The sequence below is a fragment of the Marmota marmota genome, unplaced genomic scaffold, assembly GCF_001458135.2.
Source record: "Marmota marmota marmota unplaced genomic scaffold, marMar, whole genome shotgun sequence".
Taxonomy (NCBI): Eukaryota; Metazoa; Chordata; class Mammalia; order Rodentia; family Sciuridae; genus Marmota; species Marmota marmota.
In genome coordinates, this window is record NW_026000229.1 from 50,361,921 (window position 1) to 50,385,847 (window position 23,927).

At 33.9% G+C, this 23,927-nt stretch overlaps 1 protein-coding gene across 12 annotated transcripts in view; it reads left to right on the forward strand.

Moving 5' to 3' along the window:
* Ktn1 (kinectin 1) overlaps positions 1-16,932 on the forward strand; it is a 59,123-nt gene extending 42,191 nt beyond the window's left edge. For 5 of the 12 annotated variants that reach the window (XM_015480195.2, XM_048793191.1, XM_048793188.1 and 2 more), the window contains 11 exons: positions 1,524-1,613; positions 5,292-5,372; positions 6,164-6,253; positions 6,370-6,462; positions 7,248-7,319; positions 7,723-7,806; positions 7,974-8,057; positions 10,495-10,578; positions 12,960-13,052; positions 13,985-14,105; positions 16,437-16,932. In XM_015480195.2, coding sequence (XP_015335681.2) covers positions 1,524-1,613; positions 5,292-5,372; positions 6,164-6,253; positions 6,370-6,462; positions 7,248-7,319; positions 7,723-7,806; positions 7,974-8,057; positions 10,495-10,578; positions 12,960-13,052; positions 13,985-14,089 — 876 coding nt within the window. In that variant the 3' untranslated portion in view covers positions 14,090-14,105; positions 16,437-16,932. The remainder of the gene's footprint in view (positions 1-1,523; positions 1,614-5,291; positions 5,373-6,163; positions 6,254-6,369; positions 6,463-7,247; positions 7,320-7,722; positions 7,807-7,973; positions 8,058-10,494; positions 10,579-12,959; positions 13,053-13,984; positions 14,106-16,436) is intronic. The other 7 variants (XM_048793190.1, XM_048793195.1, XM_048793192.1 and 4 more) reach the window with 4 other exon arrangements.
* Positions 16,933-23,927: the final 6,995 nt, after the last annotated feature.

Below are 23,927 nucleotides of genomic sequence, written 5' to 3' on the forward strand. Positions count from 1 at the left end.
AAAAAAAAAAAAAAAAAAAAAAAACCACCCTCAAAATTGCTTCTGAAGTTGTTGTTGTTGAATGGCTACACCTTATTTTATGCTGGTGGGTGTATTTCTGCAATTTAGTGAACTTTGTTGAATTATTGAAAATGCCCCAGTAAAACAACTATTTGAAAGTACTGCCAAAAGTCTTTAATAAAGTAATATCAATATGTTGAAATCTCTAGCTTTTTGTTATAAAAATTTAGATTTTCATGTAATTAGATTTTCTTAAATTGAAATGTGTGTACCTTAAGTCAGTAATTGATTACAAAGATCCATCTTAAATGATTAGAGAAAGATATAATTGAGATGTTGCTAGCATGTTTGCTTTCTTATCATTTGTTGAACCTCAGAAGTGTTGTTTTGTGATGATTTTCTTGGCTTGGTATAGATGTACATTTTTATAGTTTGTTTTTCCTTTTAAGGAGATAGTTTGATTATTAGATTTTGGGGGACAGGTATGATCAAATCATCACCCTAATTTTGACAAACAATGGTTTTGAGTTTATTATCCATTGAAGTTGGATTTAGAATCAGCAACTTTAGATTTATACATTTGTAATACTTTAAATTTACAGCTGATGGAGTCCATGTACAAGTGTCAGAATTAGTATTCTTGATGCTCAGCATTAGTGAAATAATGTCATTAGTTTTTCCTTGTTCTCTTTCTTCTTCTTCCCATTTTTTTCCACCCATGATTTTTTTTTTTTTAAGATAGAGTGAGAGAGGGAGGGAGAGAGAGAGAGAGAGAAATTTTTAATATTTATTTTTTAGTTTTCGGCGGACACAACATCTTTGTATGTGGTGCTGAGGATCGAACCCGGGCTGCATGCATACCAGGCGAGCGTGCTACCGCTTGAGCCACATCCCCAGCCCCCCACCCATGAATTTTTGGTGTTTCTTTTGTTTAGCGTAAATAGCTTCACCTGACATCGAAGATGGAAATATGAAATTTCTCATTTTATTTTTAATTAATTACCATGGCATTATAGTCCTATGATTGATTTTTTTTTTAATCGAGATTTAGTAGCTAGTAAATGTCATTTATGTTGCCCAGATACATATTTCTTGGTAAGGTAGTTTATAAAGTTTTAACTCTACAGAAGTGGTTTCTGCCCTGCCCCCCTTCTTTCTGGTTGGGGTGTGTGTGTGTGTGTGTGTGTGTGTGTGTGTGTATGTTTGGAATTGTTCCTGGAGAGGCAAATCATTTGATTTCTAATGCCACGGAAAATGTCCATATTATCAGATATTGTTTTGGCTTGATTAATATAAAACATTATTTGCTACTTAGGATGCTTTAGAGATTTTGCAGATTTTTTCTAATTTTGAAAGCATTTTAATATTTTAAAATGAAAAATCCTGACATTTGCCAGTATTAAAGTAATTTTTGTTTTACATTGACTTTTTCCTCCGTTAGTGCTTAAAAGACCATAGTTTTTTCTCTTCTTTTAAAAAAAATGTTATTTTCTAAGTTTGATTTGGTCTGTTTTCTGCTTTAGGAAAGACAGCAACATGTAGAAGCTGTTGAGTTGAAGGCTAAAGAAGTTCTCAAAAAATTATTTCCAAAGGTGTCTGTCCCTTCTAATTTGGTAAGAGTAATTTATTACTTTTTTAACATGACATTATTCAAGAAAGTTGAAAGCACAGTATTTGCTGTCAACACTTGGTTTTGATAGTGTGTCGATACCTTAATCTGTCCCTTCTTTAACCCAGGGTGCTTTTGAGTAGTTATAAAAGATACCTTGTTTCACAACTCATGTATATATATTCATCTGAAACTTTTGTTGTATTCTATAAAATTTAGAGAATTATAAACATATCTGGGAAAGAATTGTTTCTGAATGGTCAATAAAACAATATTCTTAATGGTTTTGCTCAAAGTAGAACTTAATTTTAAGTGATTACTTCTTAGTTGTAGCAACATTTTATTTCTTTATGTACTCAATACTATGAATCCAACCTCTACATTGTAAAACTCAAGATTTTGGTCATCTTATTAACTTCTTCAAGCAAAAATCTTAAAGATAATAGAAAACAACTTGATTTATGTAAGGATGTACATAATTTAAGTAGGAAAGAAAAGTTAATTTGGTTCAGAAGATTACACAGAAAGTATTTGAGAGCAGAGAAGCCCAGTGAATATGCACGTGTTTCTTAAAGTGGTGGGGTACATCTTTTTTATTTTAATAGAAAATAGTTTATGTGTTCAGAAGAAGAGATACTGGAATAGTGAGCCCAATATCCTTCTTGAGCAATTATCCATATATGCCATGTATCAATATATAAACAGTCTTGTTTTACCTCCCATCTTGCACTGCATGGATTATTTTGAAGGCATTCAAACAACAGTGTTTCTTTTAAAAAAAAAGAATTCCTTTAAATATAGTATTACATTAAGAAATATATTCTTCATTTTGTATATTTAGTCATTGCTTGCATTTCTCCAGTTGTGATATAAAATTGTTTCAATTAAATAATAACTCATTATAGTTTATTTTAATCAAAACCCAAATAAGGTGATGTCTTTTTAAAATTGTATCAGTTTTCTTTTATTTATCAACATCCCTCCACTACCATCTTTTAAACTTGGTAGGTTTGCTCTGCAGTTTCCTGTAGTTTGAATTTAGCTTGACTGCATCCTGGGTGTCAGTATGTTTCCCTGTCCTTTGTGTATTAGTAGAAGCCGCCTGATCAGATTCAGTTTTAATATTTTGGTGGTATGGGTACAAGACCACTTCATAGTAAGTGATGTGTGCTTCCATCATGATGAGGTCAATAATGTCTGCTTTTTTGTAGGCCCGTTGGAACTTATTTAGGCTTCACTACAGTTATTTTAACAGAACCTTACTAAACTTTGCTAGCAGCTATACTTTGTAGTATAACAAGATGCTTTTCATTTATTGTATACATTTCCTGCCCAAATATGGAGTGAACTTTTTCCAAGGAGTTCTGGTTCCTTTAAGTGTGGGTGCTTAGGGTAGTGTAAGTAAACTTAACAGCCTAATCTATGTGTAGTCTTATACTACCTACATTTAATTCAAGTAAAGAGAGAAAACTTTTTTGTTTCCATTTTAATTATAGAGGATACATTCAGGCTTGACCAGCTTAGTAGATCAGTTCACTTATTGTTGAACTGATGAAATATCTAGCCCTGGGTAAACATAGAAATACACTGTCAATTCAAATGCTATTGTTACATTGAATCTAGGAGGAGGGCTTACTGTGAATATATTTTATAATTTTCTTTTGTGGCCATATCTATTTTTGTTTCTACTTTATTAATGGAAATACAATTTAAAGATTTATTTATTTGGCAGTATTAACCAAGAGAGTTAATGACTGGTAGTTGCTGTTTTTCAAAGATTGTGAAAGACTACCAACAGCAAAAATTTTCTTCTAAATGTGGCATATTCATTTTGATTTCTTTTAAATTTTGGTACGGAGGATTGAACCCAAGGCCTTGCATGTGCTAGTAGGCAAATGCTCTACCACTGAGCTACATACCCAGCCCTTTTTGTTTTGAGACATTGCCCAGACTGGCCTTGAAATGTGTGATCCTCTTGCCTCAGTCTCCCGACTATCTAGGATTACAGGCATGTGCCACTGTGCCCAGCACAATTTCATTTTTTTTTTCAGTTTTGATTAGTGTACTATAGTTATACATAATAGCAGGGTTTATTTTGACATATTCATAGATGCATAATTTGCTCCATTTCAGTGAATTCATTGTTAATAGTAGTAACCCCTTGACAATAACCAAATGACTAAAAATTTATAAATCACCAATAAAACATGGAAGATATTCTTTAGCTTTTGTTCATGTACTTATTAAAAAGTAAATACTTCTGCGTATTGTCTGTATCTGAAAAATACATTAACTAATAGACTTTTATACATTAGATTTTTTTTTTTTAATTTGATGTTTGCTGTTGCTGTTTTGCTGAGCAAAACATGGAGAGATTAAACTATATGACCTTGGTGAGGGAGATTTATAAATGTTAAGTGATTAAATCAGTTTTTCATCTAATTTTAAATCTCAATATTTGAAGCTGTTAAGTAGAAGTTTAATCATATACTTGGAGTGGTGGTTCAAATTTATAATGTAAAAATGTCATTCTTTTATAAAATGGAAAAGCTATGTAAACAATGTGATGTTGAAGGTATTGTACTATGGGGGTGATCTCAGCATCTTATTTTTATTCTTATTTGATAGTTGATAGACCATCTCAGATTCAGCCACAGAAGTAAAATGCTTTATAAGAGTTAACAGAAACATAGTGTTCCTTTTTGAGTTAAACTAAACTGAAGACTTAAGAGAGGTATAAGAGGAAATTTTGATTTGTAATGTTGAACAAATACTCTTTTCATCAGAGTCTAAAATTCACAAAGGAAGCTTGAAAGATTTAGAATAATTTACTCTGAAATTTAGAATGTCTAAAACTAGAATATGTGTTATTCATGTCAGCTAACCTCCCACACCTCAATGTCTTTATAGTTTAATCTCTCCATTCGGATCTACTTATCAAAACAGCAATAGGAAGCAATAAAATATTTATTTCATGTATAAAAGCCTTTTTAAAGCCAATGATTTCATTAAATTATGCTAATAACAAAGAAGCTTATTTCTTGATGTTTCAAGATAAATATTTTCTTATCCTTCATATCTTACAAGTTGAGGTTTTTGTTGGATTTGAGGAATTGTTTGCACATGCATGTCATTTCTCATTATGACTTTAAAAGTAATTTACAATATAAGTTTTTAATTTGATGTAGCATTTTCAGGAACCCCTAAATGCTATCAAAGAATTTGAAATCCTCTGGGCAAAACTTAACTTACAGTTTTTTAATTCAGAGTACTTAGTTTTTAAGCACTGTTGTATTTGAAAAGAAGTTTTTAAAAATTAATTATTCTTGATTTCCAGTGATTAAAGATTGAGTTCATTGGTCCTGGTGCTAGTAAGTGGTGGAAGCCAGGTTTGAGCCTTGGTCTTCTATCTTTGAGTTCAGAATTGAATTGCAAATATTGTTTGTCAGGATAAATAGGAATTTTATTTTGATGGTGGTGCATAGGTATATTTTTAGTGTTTAATTTCAAGACTATGCTATTTTCAACTTATGAAAGTTACATTGCCTCTTTAATATTTCTAATGAGATGTTATCTGTGGAGTTTTCTTTTATATTTGTCTACTTTAGTTATTTTAAATATTTGATTTATTTCTTTTAGATTTTTTTTGGAAATCGGTGACTTTGTCTTTTTCCCCCTACAGAATTACAGTGAATGGTTGTGTGGATTTGAACAGAAGGCCAAAGAATGTATAGCTGGAACTTCAGTTTCAGAGGAGGTTAAGGTTGGTATAAAAAGTGAATTGTCCATATTTAAACATGGAAAAAGGAGTAAATCAGAACTTGTTTTCATAAACTCTGGAAAGATATAAAAGATGTATTTTTAGTAGGATCATGATTTTTTGAGGAAAGTATAAGAAGGTGATTTCATTTTGTATAGAGTTTAGTGAAAATACTATTAAGTTTTCCTTACATCTGATTATGTACAAAGCTAATGTCTTCCCTTTCTCTAACTCTGTGTCATAATCATTTCTAAAACAATATGTGATTATCTCTTTCTTTTTAGTTTGAGTTTAAAAAGTAATGATCAGTTGAGGTAGGTAGGTAGAGTCTTCCTGGTTTTCTTCAGTGCCTCCATATGTTCCACTAATAGTATTAAAAAACTGAATTGGAGTTTATCTTTGACCACTGAAAGTGAGGGGATTTAATATTAATATTTCTCTTGACTCTCAAGTGGCATGAATAAAATTCGTTTTCCTGTCTGTAAGATGAACATTGTAACCTTTACATGTGTGTCTACTTTGGTTTTACCATCTGACTAAAAAGCAATAAACTAATTGACTATAAAATTATGTAATCTATTTTGAGTGAGTGGACTTCAAAAGTTTTACTAGTAAACACTGAATGACCAAAAAGTCGTTTAACTTCATTGCTGCTTGGAAGGTTGAAATTTAGTGCTTCACTGTGAACAGTCTGAAACGGTTTATTGTAATGTAACATTAAATACTAAAACAAATTTGAAGAACAAATCTTGTAAAATTAGAATTTTTTTTTTTTTTAATTTCATTCTTTGCAGGTTCTAGAACACAAGTTGAAAGAAGCTGATGAAATGCACACACTTTTACAGCTGGAGTGTGAAAAATATAAATCTGTCCTTGCAGAAACAGTATGAAATGACTTTTAATCTCCATTTTTATTTTATTTTTAAATCATTAACTTATTCATTCATAACCTAAATAGTTTAACATGAATTTTTCCAAACAACTATACCTTTGTCTGTAGGAAGGAATTTTACAGAAGCTTCAGAGAAGTGTGGAGCAAGAAGAAAATAAATGGAAAGTTAAGGTTGATGAATCACAAAAGACTATTAAGCAGGTATTGAAAATAGAAAAACGTAAGCATTAGTTTGAGAGTGTGTGGTCTAGACTAGCAGCAGCAGCAGCATCACCTAGGAATATGTGAGAAGTGCATGGTCTTTGCCCTTCCCCAGACTTTGGAACCTGAAATGTGTAGGAGTGGCAGCAGTTTAATCTAATGAGCCCTCTGGGTGTCTGAGGCCCACTCATGTTTCAAAGTCACTTGTAGAGTATGACTAAAGGGTGATAAAATAGAATGTAAAGTGCTTTGGAAGTTACTCTGTGATACCATATGGTGAAGAGTTTGGGGTTCAAAACTAGTTTTTTAAAACATTGATATTAATCCATGATATATAATATTCAAGAAAAGATTAATAATTCATTTTTATGTTCATGGGACCTCAGTGTTATTGTGTAGTCTTAATTCTTCCATTTGCTTGGATTTGGAAGGATTGCCATCTGTTACTTAACTTTCTTGGGCCAAAATGTGCAGACTTTTGGGTCTCACTGGTAGTACTCTGTGTTAATGCATTTAGGGATTAAATACAGCTGATTGTCAGTTACTTGTTAATTTAAAAATTACTCACTTTTAGTTGGGCCTAATATATTGTCATACAGATGAAATGGGTTTTAACCAACATTTAAATCATCTTATGTTTTAAATTCTTTAAAAAATCAGTATGACTTTAAATGAGACACATTTCAAAACCTCTGTAATGTCTTTTAAGTGATTCAGAATTGTACAAGGTATAAGATGTGTATCCTTGGTGGTTTGCTTGGTCTTATAATTGTTTCACATTTCAGATGCAGTCATCATTTACATCTTCAGAGCAAGAGCTAGAGCGATTAAGAAGAGAAAACAAAGATATTGAAAATGTATGTTGATTATTTGACTTGTAACTTATAAACTAATATTTGGCATTGTGGGTTGTCCATAGATCTTTGTTTTTTAAAATTTTTTTCTTAAATACTTTTTTAGTTGTAGATGAACACAATATTTTTAAATATTCATTTGTTTTTATGTGGTGCTGAGGATCGAACCTAGTGCCTCACACATGTGATATAAGCACTCTGCCACTGATCTACAGACCCAGCCCCAAAGATCTGTGTTTCAAGATAATTTTTATCTAAAAATGATCGAGTTATATTCTTAATATCTTAGGCAGTGTTTGAGTTGATATAATTTCATATTCCTAAAAGTCCTAACTTTTCATTGTGGGGAAATGTCATAAAAGGAAATCTTTAGTGTGTTAATTTTTCCTTCTTTGTTTATTGTTAGCTGAGGAGAGAACGAGAACATTTGGAAATGGAACTAGAGAAGGCAGAAATTGAACGATCTACCTATGTTACAGAAGTCAGAGAGGTACTTTAAACAGAATTTTTTCAACCTTGCTTCTCAATTCAAATTAAGCTTATAACAGAGTGATAAAATATTTCAGTATGAGTTTTTTTGTGGAAGAGCTTCCGAGTAGTATACAAAACATGGGATATCATAAGGAGATCAATCTTAAACTCTAAACTTCATTGCAGCTGAAAGATCTGTTGACTGAATTGCAGAAAAAACTTGATGATTCATATTCTGAAGCAGTAAGACAGAATGAAGAGCTAAATTTGGTAAGAAGCTTGTTCTCCACTGGGTATCAAGGAGGCTCTGAAAACACTTGTATTGACATGTGGAGAAACCATCCAAACTTATTCTTTGCTAACCATCTTTTTAGCTTGGCATTTTTTGTAAGTTTAAGATCATCTTTATATTCTGATGATTCCTAAGATGATTCTTCTTTTCTTAGCTCCTAACAATGGCATGTTTGGCTTCCAACTCTTTTTCAAAGTTTCCTTCATTTTATAAAGCCTCATTTCTCCAACCACAATATTTTCAGTGAATAAAGAAACGAAAGATTGACCGAGTTTTGAAGATTCTCTTCTTATTTTTTTAATATTATTTTTATTTGTAGTTGAACATGATACCGTTATTTATTTATTTATATTTATTTTTATGTAGTGCTGAGGATCAAACCCAAGGCTTCACACATGCTAGGCGAGCGCTGTACTGCTGAGCCACAACCCCAGCCCGAAGATTCTCTTCTTTAACTTCAATAGTTAATTGGACGTCTTATTTTCTAATCTAGGAGAAGATACATGCTCTTTATTCAAGGACAGAAACTTAGTTTCTTGTTTTAACTAGTCTTTCTATAAACTACAAATAACAAAAGATTATAAAATTCCTTATCAACAAATTACTTAACACATAGTAGTCCACACAATACAGGTTTACAGATGACTACAATTAGCTAAATGTCTTAAAACATATAGTTACCTGCATTCCCATTTTTCAGTTTCTAGAAATTTATACTTGTTATTGACAGGCTTAGTTTTTAGATGAAGTTGGCCATCTTACTTTGTTTCAAACAATAATCATTCTATTTTCCTGTAACTTAAAAGTTGTTACAATATGGAGTTAGATTTTTTTTTTTTAAAGTACCTGAACATGTTTTAGGAAGATTTCAGTAAGTTTCTCATCAGTACTACTATATAAACCTAGTTAAAACTTCTTAATTCATTTGTGATTGTTCTTCTATGTTATGACAGTGATTTATGAGAATCAGTTTTTTGAGCTGGGCTATATGAGAAATTATTTCTCACAACACACACATCTCTATTTTTTAAATAAAATATCTGTTTTATTTACCCATGCTTTATTTTAATTGAACTCATTCCCACTGCTGTGTAAGACTGGATCTGTTCATATGTTTTAGCAGGATTATGATATGCCACAGTTGTAAGTCTTTACCCTATAATAATGGGGTGTTTTTTTTTTTTTTTTGGATTGTCATTTCTAATTAGCTGTAAAGTGATTTTTGCCTTTTAACTTTAGTGTTCAGTGGCTGATTCAGCCTCTATCTTGTAACGAGCGTAGAGGATTATAGCTACATCTCCATTTAGCCTGGGTGTTCTCTTTTGTAACATTTTTTTTTTTGCCCCTTTATGGTTCTGTCAAAAAACCATTTCAAGTGGTACTTGCTTTCATTTTTTTTCCCCTTAGGCTTGAGTTTGAAATCTTATTTTTAGTCTTGGTTTGCTCAGGTTAACTATTGCCACATTTTAAGGTAGAATAATTTTTGTTTGCCTGTGCATACTTTGTGTTCTTGGACCAAAAGATTAACCTCTCTGACATAAGTATTAAACACAAAGTTTAATAAAGAAGCAAACACTACTTTGGTATTTCAGTTGTACCCCAAATACAATTTCCAAATGGAATGCTCCCCACACCTGGCCAGTAATTCTCCCTCCAATTTTAAATGTCAGTATCTTATATTTTTCCCTTTTTAAGTCTCTAGAACTGTTTGGACAGTTATGCCTATGGGTGCAAGACAAAAACAGTTAACTTGATTAAGTTTAAAAAGAAAGTTATTGTTGGGCAGCGTAGTTCATTCCCCTCATATTTTATTCAAACAGTTGTCAGGGAAGAGGCATTCTGTATTGGCACTAGAGTTTTATAGATTTTTATAACTCGAAAAGTTGGTTATTAAGAAGTATGATCTTGCATTGCTTTTTTTAGTCAAGTCTTTAATGGATGATCAACATTTAAGTTCTTCATTTTACTGGATTTGTAATCTTCTATTCAATGTCTTTAAAAATAACATACAATTGACTCTTTAATTGAACTATGTAGATTAAGAAAGCCTTTAAAAACTAATTGGTAACATTTTTATTTGCCTTTTAATTTGGGATGATTTCAATAACTTTGAATAGTGACTCCTTTAAAAGGTGCTTTACAGGAATTTGATTTGTTTTTTGCATTTGTAGTTTTCTATTTCAAACTCTAGTTCATTTCTATAGTTTTTCTTATGTGTAGCTCTACAGATGGAAACCTCCATTGCTTAGCTTTTCTGTACACCTGGTGTAGCATATTGGCTAATCCACTGTGCATAATAACTGTTAGTGATCCTGTTCTTTCATACTCTAGTTTCTAAAGTCCTAGAGGTATCGGTATAATCAAAGAAGCGTGCAAATTAAGTTAATTGTGGTGTTCCTTTATTTTTTTTTACAGTTGAAGACCCAGTTAAATGAAACAGTCATAAAACTTAAAACTGAACAAAGTGAAAGACAGAAGGTAGCTGGTGATTTATATAAGGTAAGGCTGCTTGACATGGAGACACAATATTGTGAGCCTGTGTTGTGCCTTGTATCTTAAGAAAACACAGTTAATTTTGGACTTTTTCTTTTGTATCCTTATAAATTGAAGCTGGCTCTTTTTATAGTTTTGACTTATTTTCCATTATTTTTAATTCAGTTCATTTCATCACATTTTATAATTATAAAACAGTAAAAATTTAAATTTAATTATAAAATCAGATTACATCCATATTTTTTAAATTGGGACTTCACATGTGTAGTCATTTACAAAGTACACATCTATTGATCTTTATGGGTAAAACTGAAAGATGTCTATATTTCTGTTGTTTCAGAAATTGCTTTCATTTATTTCTTTGTACAAATGCATATTTCTTAATCTCATAATAAATGGATGATTTTTTAGGGTTGCATATTTTATTATTTTTAGGGTTGCATATTTTATTAGATTTACCGTTTATTTGTATTTCTGACGTGTGTGTGTGTGTGTGTGTGTGTGTGTGTGTGTGTGTACTGAGGGCTGAACCCAGGAGTGCTTTACAACACTCAACTACCTCCCTACATCTGCAGCCCTTTTTAATTTTGAGATCAGGCTATGTTAAGTTGCTGTCTGGCCTCAAATTGGGGATCCTCCTGCCTCAGTCTCCTAAGTTCCTGGTTTATAGGCTTGTGCCACAGCGCCTATCATGAGACACTTTTAATAGTAAAGTTCATATGTGCTTTAAAACTGTGGTAGTGTTTATGGGAGATACAGTCATTAACAAAGCAAGTATGTCACTTTCTTGGAAATGCAACATCAAGGGGTATGCACATCTTTAACTCCCGCCCTTCCAGAATTGAGGTTTGAACCAGGAATGTTCTACCACTAAGCTATATCTCCAAACTTCTTACTTTTTTATTTTGAGATGGGGGTCTCCCTAAATTGCTAAGGCAATTTAAACTTGTGATCATTTTGCCTCAACCTCTTAAGTCACTGGGATTACAGGTGTGCTCTGCCACACTCAGCTTAAATTTTGATAGTTACTATAAATTGATACCCCCCAATCCTATAGTGATTTATATTCCTCCCTGCAAGTTCTTGTTGCCTTATACCCTCACCAGTATTATATACTGTCAAACATTTAAATATTTGATATTCTAATAGATTTTTTTATAAATATTTTATTTTTAAAAATATTACCTTTTAAAGTAGGAAAGGAGTATTTTTGATGGTTCTATATGCTTATAGCTTGTAATTATTGTTATGTAAAAGTTTAGGAATCCAGAATTGCTTCACATTATTTTAATGTAGGAAAAAAATGTGAATTTAGAGAATTTTAGAGTACAAACCTTGATACGTGGTACACTGTCAGGGTTGAGCTATGAATTTTTTTGATGTGTTGTTCTAATTTTTGACCCCTGAATCAAAATTAAAAGTATGCAGTTTTAATCTAGCAGCATAGTTTCTTAGAAAATACTTTAAAGATATTAAACAGATGCTCAAAAGATTTGGATAGGCCATGTTGTTTTTGATGGCTAAAATGGCAGTGATAGGTTTATCAGTTACCTGTCTTGATTTACACAACAGATAATGTATTTCTGTGCAATACTCAATTGAAAATGCATATATATATATATATTGACTGAAAAATGTTAATAAAACACGTTGTAAAACAGAAAAGTAAAACAGTATATATGTTAAAATCCATTTATATTAAAATTTCTGCCAGTTTCCTGTAAGCACAGATTATGCACAGAGAGGGATCTAGATTAGGAGTCAGAATATTATAGGATGTGTGGGCCATATGTGGTTTCTCTCAGATGTTCTTTGTTTCTTTTTAAAAAATGTTTAAAGATTTAAAACATTTTCAGATGTGAGCTGTACAAAAAGTCGACTAGAATTGACTGACCCCAAATCTGATTCTAACCTAAGTATCTATCATCTTTCTTTCTATTTTTAATTTCTTCATACAGTTTCTGGATTTGAACTTTTTGAAAAGTGAGCATGTGTTCTTATAATCTGGTGGGAGAATGTAGCTATTTTCATTTTGATGCCAAAATTCTACATTGTCTTGAGAGGAGTGTGTGTGTGTGGTTTTTTTTTTTTTTTTTTGGTGGTACCCAGGATTGAACTCGGGGGCACTCCACCCCTGGGCCACATCCCCAGCTCTGTTTTGTATTTTATGTAGAGACAGGATCTCACTGAGTTGCTTAGCACCTTGTCTTGCTGAGGCAGGCTTTGAACTCTTGATCCTCCTGTCTGAACCTCCTGGGCCCCTGGGATCACAGGCATGTGTCACTGCCCTTGGCTTGAGAGGAGGTTTAATGTTGTATAAAGTATGTAACAGAATCACTCGTTTTGCATAAATTTATTTATTGGCTACTATATTGCTTTCCTTGCAGGCCCAACAGTCACTGGATCTTATCCAGTCCAAAATAGTAAAAGCTGCTGGAGACACTATTGTTATAGAGAATAGTGAAGTTTCCTCAGAAACGGTACATATTTTCTTTAACCCAAAATCTCTGTGCTAATATCTTGTAAACTATGTGGAGATTAAATATTTGCAAGATCTGTCTCTGACCAGAAAACTGTTTCCATCAGATATTTTGTGTTCTTCTTCGTGTTGTTATTTTGATTACAGAACTGAGGATTGAACCCCAGGTTTTGTGCATGCTAGGCAAGTGCTCTACTACTATTTTGCTTTTAGTTAAAAGTCTTTTCTTCAAAATATCACCTCTCAAATGCACTGTTTTGATTGATGTTTGTTTTTACTGTTGCCTAGTGACATATTATGTTAATTTTCAGGGTTTGTGTGGAGAAAAAGAATGGTATAATGCTTAAGGGTAAAGCCTCTAGAGTTCGACTGCTTGTGAATCCTGGCCTTATGACTTCATACCTTCATGTGTAATTTTGGGCATATTGTTTCATTAGTCTGTGCTTTAGTTGCCCATCTAAAAAAGGCAATGTAAATAATACCTGTAATAATAACTCTATCTTGTAAGGTTGTTGAAGGAATAAATGGGTTAATACTTAATATATCTAAGATAGTGAGTAGCAATGCCTGGCATCCAATAAGAATTCAATATATGTTAACTGTGACTTGTGCGGCTCTGCTCTTTTTTTTTTCCTGAAAGAAAAAATGGATTTATTTCTGATATTCATAGATTACAGATTTCTTTGTAGGTGGCTAAGTGAGAACATTTTTTGCAGCATAGGTTTTTTGTTTTTGTTTTTGTTTTTTGGTGCCAAATAGTTGGCACTAATAGTTAGCAGTCAACATTTCTCTGTGTTTTTTGCTGTTGCTGATTTTCATGTATGTTTTCAGATTTTCGTGTTTGTATTTGAAACAATAATAAAATATTTTCTGGTTTTGGTTGTACATTCCTTTTCCTAGTGTTGGAGTTCATCACTTATATCTTCTTTTCAGGAGTCTTCTGAAAAGGAGAAAATGTTTATAAGTCTAAATCAGACTCTCACACAGTTACAGCAGTTGCTACAGTCAGCAAACCAACAGCTCACGAAGGAGAAATAACACTACCAGGCCTTGGGTAAGGAGAATTGAAGTTCTGCTGTCTGTTTAAGGATAACAGACATAGTGAAGGGAGGGTGATGTGTATTTACCACAAATAAAAGAAACTCATCATTTCACTAAAGGGAATATTCATTCTTTATCTGTCTTGGAAGTTTCAGATTACAGCCTGTTTTTTTTTTTTTTTTTTCTTGGAGTTTTTCTCCAAGAAAAAGGCCTACTTTGACCTTTTTTCAAACTCTGTTTTGTCACTTGGCTATCAGGGTATGGGCATTGCCATAATGCTTATAACTGCTTCATTAGTTTCTTATGATCTTAGTTCAAATGAACTATTTGGGTGATATTCTCTTATTTCCCCTCTGTTTATGACTTGGTAAAATGAAGTGACCATAACATTTTTATTGATGTAAGATTGCTGATCTGAGAATCAAGTCATCACAATTAATTAATTTTTACATGAATAAAGAACACAAAATTTATTATGCCTAAGGCATGTATTAGACTTCCCTTCTTTTTTGTAGTTGGGCATAATACCTTTATTTTATTTATTTATTTTTATGTGGTACTGAGGATCAGACCCAGGGCCTCACACATGCTAGGCGAGCGCTCTACCACTGAGTCATAACCCCAGCCCTATTTCCATTCTTTTTTTTTTTTATTAGTTATTGGTGGATCTTTATTCATTTATTTGTTTATATGCAGTGCTGAGAATCGAACCCAGTGCCTCACACATGCCAGGCAAGCGCACTACCATTGAGCCACCACCCCAGCCCCTAGACTTCCATTCTTTAGGTTGGAAGCTGTTTTACTGAAGTTGGTCTTGGGGGTGATCTAAGAAATCTATTTTTTAACACCTGAAGTGAGAATTTTAATTGAGGATAAATAAATCCAAATGAGCTTTTATTGTCTATATTACCTTAGAAAGCTCCAGTTGATTAGCACTTAAAAATGACTTGTGTTCTAGCTGGTGAATATACAGGTTTTGTTCTTGTTATTTGGGTTTTATTGCTTTATAAATGATTCAGGTCACACTGCCTAGGGTAGAGTATTCACACATGAACTAAGTATCCTTCTTTTGAGGCGGCCATACTGTCTCACTTTTAAAGACTTCTCATCCTATGGCCAAACTGAGCATATGCTGTCTTTAAAATGCTGATTCAAGTCCGTTAACTCTCAGAAGACTTTCCTCATTCTTTAACCTATTAGCAAAAGTAATGACTCTACCTTTCCATCTTTCATCCTTGTAAAATGACCTCTTCAGTTTCTTGAAGTCACCCTTCTGCTGCATTCTCCTGTTTTCAAATTGTGAAACAACCTGGCTTCATGGGGAAACTCTTCTGTCTCACCTTCCCATGACTGCTACCTTACTCTCTCTTTATGGTCCCTTTGTTCAGTATTGAAAACATGCTCAGCGTTTTATTTTAATCATATTTTTCCTTCTAGTCAGCACCCTAATTTTTCACTTCATCTTTAACAAGGGATTCTTAAAATAAGAAACTCTCCTCGCAGTGTAGGTGCAACTTCTTTCCTTGCTGTTAGTTCTTATATCTGTTCTAGAATGGCTTCTCCTACTCCAGTCCAAAGAAACCACTTTTGCTAGCATTGTTAGTAATATCCTAAACCTGGATCTAATATTAATATAGAGCCCTTCTTTGCATTTAATAATACCAAAAGTTTATTAAATATGCTCAATGTTCTAAAGTTAGCCAACAGGCCTTTGTGTTGTAAGGGAAGGGTTTTATTTGAGGAGCGCTTTTATAAGATTGTCTTTTATCCCATGCCTTTAGACTTTATCATTATTTATTTGAGGGCGGGGATAGTTGTAAATTTCAATCTCTCCTTTCTGTGCTACTTACTTGCCTTAGGTTTATGTTCTCTTGAATAGGGCTAATAAAAATGGTTCCCAATGTTGTTCTCTTAAATATTTTCTAATAGGATTTGGCTTACATTATTAATTTTTTTTACCTGAAAACTTCTGAATCCTGACAGTTGTCTTTTTTGGAGGGATGGGTACTGGGGATTGAATTCAAGGGCACTTGATCACTGAGCCACATCCCCAGCCCTATTTTGTATTTTATTTAGAGACAGGGTCTCACTGAGTTGCTTAGCACCTCATTTTTTCGGAGGCTGGCTTTGAACTTTCAATCCTCCTACCTCAACCTCCTGAGCTGCTGGGATTACACGTGTGTGTCACTGGCTTGTCTTTTATTTTGATTATCATTAGTGTGCATTTCTTTGAGCCTACTTGAAAGGACTGAGCTAGATCAAATGGAATTCGTATACAATGAATGTATTCAGATTGCCTTTCGTTGCTTTGTTTTAAAATGAATTTCTTTTTGATCTTTTACAGAGTGAAGTGACTGGGAAACCATTCGTTTGAGGATAACAGAAGGCATTGTATTATATTTTGCCAAATTAAAGCCTTATTTATGTTTTCACCCTTTCTACTTTGTCAGAAACACTGAACAGAGTTTTGTCTTTTCTAATCCTTGTTAGACTACTGATTTAAAGAAAAACATTTTAAAAAAGCCAACTCTGTAGACACCTTCAGAGTTTAGTTTTATAATAAAAACTGTTTGAATAATTAGACCTTTACATTCCTGAAGATGAAATAAACATGTAATCTTTTACCTTATTTTGCTCAATTAAATTGTTCAGAAGATCAAAGTGGTAAAGACAATGTAAAATTTAACATTTTAATACTGATATTGTACACTGTTTTACTTAACATTTTGGGGAGTAACTGCCTCTGACATCAACTCAAGAAAACACTTTTTTGTTGCTAATGTAATCAGTTTTTGTAATGGCAGTCAGCAAATAAAGGGTTGCTTATTATTCAAACTTGACTTATTCTAATTTTCATTGAGCTTTAACAGATTGCATTAACACTACAGATCAACATAATATAGAACACAATAATTAATTGTAATCATGGAACAAGATAAGATAGGTCTTGACGTTCCTGTGACCTTTCTAACTGGAGCTCTGGGTCCTCTCTGCTCTGTGCTATCAGCTGTGGCCCAGCATACTGGGGGCTACAGAAAGAATGGGGCAGGCATTTAGGGTTTCAGACTTAGTATTTCACTTCTGGTAGAAAAGATCTAGTTTATTTTTATTATTACTACTATTTTTTAAAGTAATGCTAATTAACTTTTTAATTTCCCTTTTTAGGCAGTATATTATATAGTTTACATGTTACCTTTTTTACGGAAAGTTTTTCTTCATTATTGGATGAAAATGCTGCTCTCTTCAGATGTTAATAACCATTGAGAAATACCTCATTTAGAATTGAAGTGTCTCTTAGGCTATATTATGGCATCATTGCTATTTATTCAACATAACAGCCACGCTTCTATACCATAGGGTCTTTGCATTTTTCTGTTTCTCTCTTTAAAACTTTTTTCTTTTTTATCATCTTTGGCTTGCTCCTTTACCATCTTGAAATCTGCTTAAATGTCACTTTTATTCATGAGGTCTTTGCTGACTAACCTGTATTCCCCCCTACCCTCCCTATTGTGCTTTATTTTTATCTATGATATCTGTAGTCTTATAATAGATACTTGGTTCCTTCTTATCCCTCTGTGAGAGCCAGACTTGGTTTCTTTGGCTCTGTGCTGTATTTTTTGTTGTTGTTGTTTTTAGTATTTATTTTTTAGTTGTAGTTGGACACAATACCTTTATTTATTTATTTTTATGTGGTGCTGAGGATTGAACCCAGGGCCTCGCACATGCTAGGCGAGCGCTCTACCGCTGAACCACAACCCCAGCCCCTCTGTGCTGTATTTTTAGCCCTAAGAAAGTACTAACACTTAATTGTGCTCAAATGTTAAATGAATGGATGAAATTCATTTTTTGATTTGAGGATTAACTGAAATAGGGCCTGGTAACTTTTCTCCTCTTAGCACACATTCCAAATAACATTTCTAAAATAGGCAGAGATGAACTGAAGAGGCTGTTCATAGCCAATGCTTAGCCCTTGGCTGAGTGCTTGCAGCACACCACTGGGAAATTGATCTGCAGGCCAGATAGTACATCATCAGCCTCTGTATTTTCTTTTATCATTGCCTATAAAGGTGCTCAAGCTTCTGCTATCTGAAACAAACAACTCTTGCTGTCTACTGTACAACCTCTTCTTATTACTTTTGTTTTCCCTTCAGAATTAAGCTTTCAGAAGAATTGGATAATTGTATTATTTTTCAGTCTGTTTTGAATATTTTTAAAACTTGAACGGACACTGGAGTCACTATCTAATCTCCTGAATTCTGACCCCTCCCTCAACATCACAGCATCACAAGTCATGCATCTTTTGGCTGTGAAGTAGCAGGAAGTTCACAACATTGTCTACTCCAATTTGGGACAACTATAATTTTTAATGGTTCTTTTTTGAAATTATATTAATACTTTCATCAGTCTGTCCTGTTTCTTCACTCCAGAAACACATAGGAAAAGCTTGCCATACTCCCACTCAGTGATTGTTCAGGTATACAAAGGTAGCTCTATCCATTCCTCTTTGACTTAAATATTCCTAGTGCTTTAGTTTGAGTGAATTATGAAAGACTAGACTAGACACTTTATCTGTCTCCAACTGTCTGCCTTTTCTTACTGTCTTATAAGGAGTATAGTTGGGAGCAGACTTATTGATAACCCCTAAAGAAAATGGAGAGAGAGGGGCTGGGGCTATATCTCAGTGGTAGAACACCTGCCTCACAGGTGTGAGGCCCTGGGTTCAATCCTTAGTACCACATAGAAATAAATTAAGATTAAAAAATCTGAGATTCGAAGTCACCTCCTAGAATTACCTTAACATTTAAAAAAAGAAAGAAAATGGAAAGATAGCCATACCTGTAAGGCAGGCTGTACCCTTTAGTTTGTTATGGCAAAACTAGTCAGTTTTTTGGAGGTCATTGATGCTGTGTTGTAAAGCATCCAAGCCTGAGCTGCCTTGAGATGATGTATTCCAACAGCAAGAAGTTATGGGGTATACAGCTGCAGGCCATAACTGTGCTTCCTACAGAATTTAAGCTAGGGCCAGATTTTCCTCATGTCTTATATCCTGGAACAGAGATTGCATATGGGCACTGCCACTTGTGGAATCTCCCTACATGTATGGGAGAAGCCAAGACCACCAGAACCTGCAGTAGCAACCTCAGTTAAGGGATGTTGTGCTTGACTCCATTCATCATATGGGTCCCTAGAGAAGCGATGATAATGGAGGATTAACATGATTCCTTGATGTTACCTACTCTGAACTGAGTGGGACTGGATTAATAACCCGGTGGACTGGATAGCTATGGGATCTGTTCTGGGTGTGTACAAGAGGCACAGGAGGCTCCACAGAAACCACAGTTGCAAAAAGAGACCAAGTTTAGGCTGTTCTCCAAACTGGTTGGTAGCTTATTCTCATTCACTTAGTTTTTGTAATTTATGTTTTCCTAGAAAAATCAAGCCATTTCATATTCATTGGCAAAGTTCTATTATATAACAGCCACCATCACTTATGCAACATGCCAGACATTTTATAAAGTATTTAACATTAGTGCTTTTCAGTATCGCCAGGTTATATTGGGACAGAGGAAGAGTGTTACATCATCCTCTTCATTTTACATCTATGGAAACTTAGTATAATTTCCCAGGGTTTTAAGCTACTAAGTAGAGAATTCAGGATCCTAATCTTCAACCTAAGCTATCTGGTTCGATTGCCTTTTGTAGATAAAGTGTATGTGTGTGTACACAACACATATATACACTATACACATGTGTGTGTAATAGAATATTGAATATAATTTAAGTTACTAGGGTATCTTTAAAATTAAGTACATAGAAAAATTTTCATATTATATACATTTCTGATGTTAATGTACCTTTTCTTATTTTCTCTTGATTGTACTTTCTAAGGGATTATCTACCTTGGTTGTTCTCAAAAGTGTGGTCTCTAGTCCACTGGGCATCCCCTAGACCATTTCTAGGGATTTGCAAGGTCAAAGTTATTTTCATAAGATATTATTTGCCTTTTCACTGTATTGACATCTGCATTGATGGCACCTCAGCAAATATCAAACCAAAGGCCCTGAAATGTGCTAGTAGTTATTGTATTTTCATGACCCCTCAGTCCCAGTAAAAATAGTATCAGTCACTGAAGAATGCATTTTCTGTTGAAATCCATAGCGATAAGAATGTGATTTTGTCTGTCTGTATGATGAAATATGTCAATACTTGGAAGATCTGTAAAATTCAGTTAACCAATATTTTCCAAATAACTAAAGCTCAGTTTCACAAAGTCATACAGGAATAAAAGACTCCTGCAAAGAGTCAACACACCATTGAATTTCAGTGTAACACTGCATAAAGTTCACTGATAAGTTTCACACTCCAAACTGATTAATCTTCAAGAAACTGCTATTTGTGGGCCATTGTTTTGGTCAGCTTTTTCTCTTCTGCGTCTAAAAGACCCAACTGTAGAGAAGGAAAGGTTTATTTGAGGGCTCACAGTTTCAGAGGTCTTAGTCCATAGAAGGCTGGCTCCATTTTCCTCAGGCCTTGAGGTGAGGCTGAACATCATGGTGGAAGAGCATTGCAGCAGAGGGAAGCAACTCACATGGCAATCAGAAAAAAGGGAGAGAGGTCTCCACTTTTCCATATATGCCCCATAGTCACACCCACAATGAACCACTTCTTTCAGCCACACCCCACCTGCCTTCAATTACCACCCAGTTAATCCCATTAGGAATAAATTAACTGATTGGGTTAAGGCTATAACCCAATCATTTCTTTTCCAAACCTTGCACTGTCTCACTTGAGCTTTTGGGGGACACCTCACTTCCAAACCATAACAGCCATAGTGGTTCAGGTCTATAATTTCAGCTATTCTGGAGGTTGAGGCAGGAGGATTGCAAGTTTGAGGCCAGCATGGGCAGCTGAGACTGTGTCTCAAAATATTAAAAAGGGCTGGAAATATAGCTCAGTAATAGAGCACTTGCCTACCATGTGTAAGGCCCTTGGCCGGGAGGGAGTGCGGGGTGGGGGTGGGGGAGAAGCCACTTGTTGTTTGGCTGTGAAATCAAAGAATATCCATAATCATCTGAAATGGATTCCCTTATTCCAAGGACATAAACTGTGTGAGGCTAGATTTTCTTTTTCTCATTTTTTTTCAACCAAAACAACATATCAGATTGAATGTAGAAGCAGTTGTCTTTTAATAAGCCAGATATTAAAGAGACTTGTAAATTTGTAAAACAGTATCACCCATCTCACCGGATCTTTTTGTTTAGGAAAATGAAGTCATCTTGTTATATTAAAATAAATGAAAATTTTAAATTTTCCTGGTTTTAATTTCTAGTACATTGAATATTGATAGAAATGTCAAATAAAAACCTTAAAAGTCTAAAATAGCCTGGCATAGTGGTGCACACCTGTAATCCCAGTGACTCCAGAGGCTGAGGCAAGAAGATCACAAGTTCAAAGCCAGCCTCAGCAACTTAGTGAGACCCTGTCTCAAAATTTAAAAGTACAAAGTAAAAAGGGCTGGGGATGTGACTCAGTGGTTAAGCACCCTGGGTTCAATCCCCAGTACCAAAAAATAAATTATTAATAAAGTCTAAAGTAGTACTAAGACCAAAAATTTAAGAGCCCCTGGTCTGGCTTCCCCCCCCCTCAATAGATGTAATTATTGGGTAACACATCAGCACTTTTGTTTGGATGTATTTTGTTTTATAATAAATTTATGTTTTCAAAATTTATTCTTTTGTTCTGCTTTTTACTAACCTGTCTGTAAAATTTATTTTCAATTCTTATTTCTGATACATTTTTTAAAATTTCTTTTAGTTGTAATTGGACACAATACCCTTATTTTATTTATTTTTATGTGGTGCTGAGGGTTGAACCCAGGCCCTTGCACGTGCCAGGCAAGCACTGTACCACTGAGCCACAACTTCAGGCCCTGTTTCTAATACATTTTATGCTGTATGTATTTCTTTGGACTTTTTTGTGTCTTTGTATTTTTTAAAAATATGACTATTTCAAGCATATAGAAAAGTACAGAAAAATAAGACGAAACAATATGTACCCTCTTTATCAAATATTAACATTTTGTCATATTTACTTGAGTTTTTGTTTTTTTAATAAAATAGGTATAGTTGAAGCATCTTATACCTTTCCCTGACACCAGTTTGAAACCTCTCTCTTCAGATGCACCTGCTGCACTCAGGTTGAGGTTTAACATTTACTCTTTGTTGTTGTACAGTTAAATACCTATGCATGGACCCATAGACAACATAAATTTGTAAATGTTTCAAAAATTTGCCTCATTTGCTCATTATTAGCTTTAAAATTTATGCATATAGATTTTATTTGTTCATTTTATACTGTGAATATGCCATAATTTATTCATAAATTCTTCTGCAGAGTCAGCAGTTTATAAAAATTTTATGTAACTTTCTTTTTGGTTTCCTTTAAGCTCAGAGCTTTGTGGATGTGTTTTATGGTTTTCACATGCATAGATTTTCCTAGGATTGTTTGCTGATATTGCATTTGGTCAGTGAACATGACCTGAATGACATCAATTTCCTGGATTTGTGTTGACTTCAGAAAAAAGAGCAATTATCAACCAAAAAAGAAGGGGAGGGGCAGGCTTGGTTTTAAGTAAAAGAAGCAAGAAAGCAAAGCTTTGGTAGGAAGGGATTTTACTATCTGAAGTAGTTTGCGTTTTTAATTACTATACCAGGCTGGTTGTTATTCTTTACAGTTAGAAAATGAGAAAGGAGTTAAAGGATATCTTCTGGTGGTCTTAGAAACATGGGAAACAAAAACAGTTGGAGAAAGGTTGTATTTACATTTAATTTCTTCGTTGTCTCTTGCTGTTGCTTTGAAGAATCTGAGAGTTAGAAGTTTGTGAGTTAAGAGTAAGTTCTGCCTGAGCTATTCAATACAAAGTTCTTGGGATTTCATTCAATGCCAAGTACAAAGTTCCTGAATACAGTATTCATTTCACAATGTAAAATGGGGTGTTGATTTAATCCACAGACTAAAGTTGTAGGAAATGGAAATTTGCTTACTTAACTCATATGAATTGTGTTGATAAATCATATAGGTTCTTCGGACCCATGCATTTACTCCTTGCCAGCTGTGCAAGTAAAAATGTGGCCCTACTATTCTAACCCAAATGTGATGAGTTTTCTTCGGCGATCCCTTTGTTGCCAAGTATATAGTCAATATTTTCAAGATGTTTTGAACAGTTTAAAAGAATGTATATTTTCTACTTGTTAATTTAAATTTGTTAATTGATGCATTCCCAGTTCTCAAGCTGTATTTTTGGTTTAGGAAGTCTAGGGTGGGGCTCAGGATTTTCCACTTTGAACATATTTTCCCAGTGATGCTGATGCTGATGCTGCTGGTCTGGAGACCACACTTTAAAAATCATGCATTATGTTTTTCAATTTGCTTTTCTTCTTTAAAATGATTTTTTTGCAGTTTCTTGTGAAATGAATCCTTCCTATTTCCAAGCATTGCTAAATATTTACTAATTATTTTTATATCATTTCTATAAATTCTATGAATTTAGGGAGGGAAGGAGTGCAGCATGTGCTCAACCTACTATGAATATTGAATGCTCCCAAAACAAACCTAATAAAGATAAAATACCAGTTGGTTTTCATGGTGTTTCATTTTGTTTTTTCCCCTCCTCCTCCACCTCCCTCCCTCCCTTTCCCCTTTTCTTTCTTGGTACTGGGAATTGAACCCAAAGGTGCTTTACCACTGAGCTACATCGTCAAACTCTTATTTTTCATTTTGAAACAGGGTCTCACTAAGTTGCCGAGGCCAGTCTTGAACTTTTCATCTTCCTGCC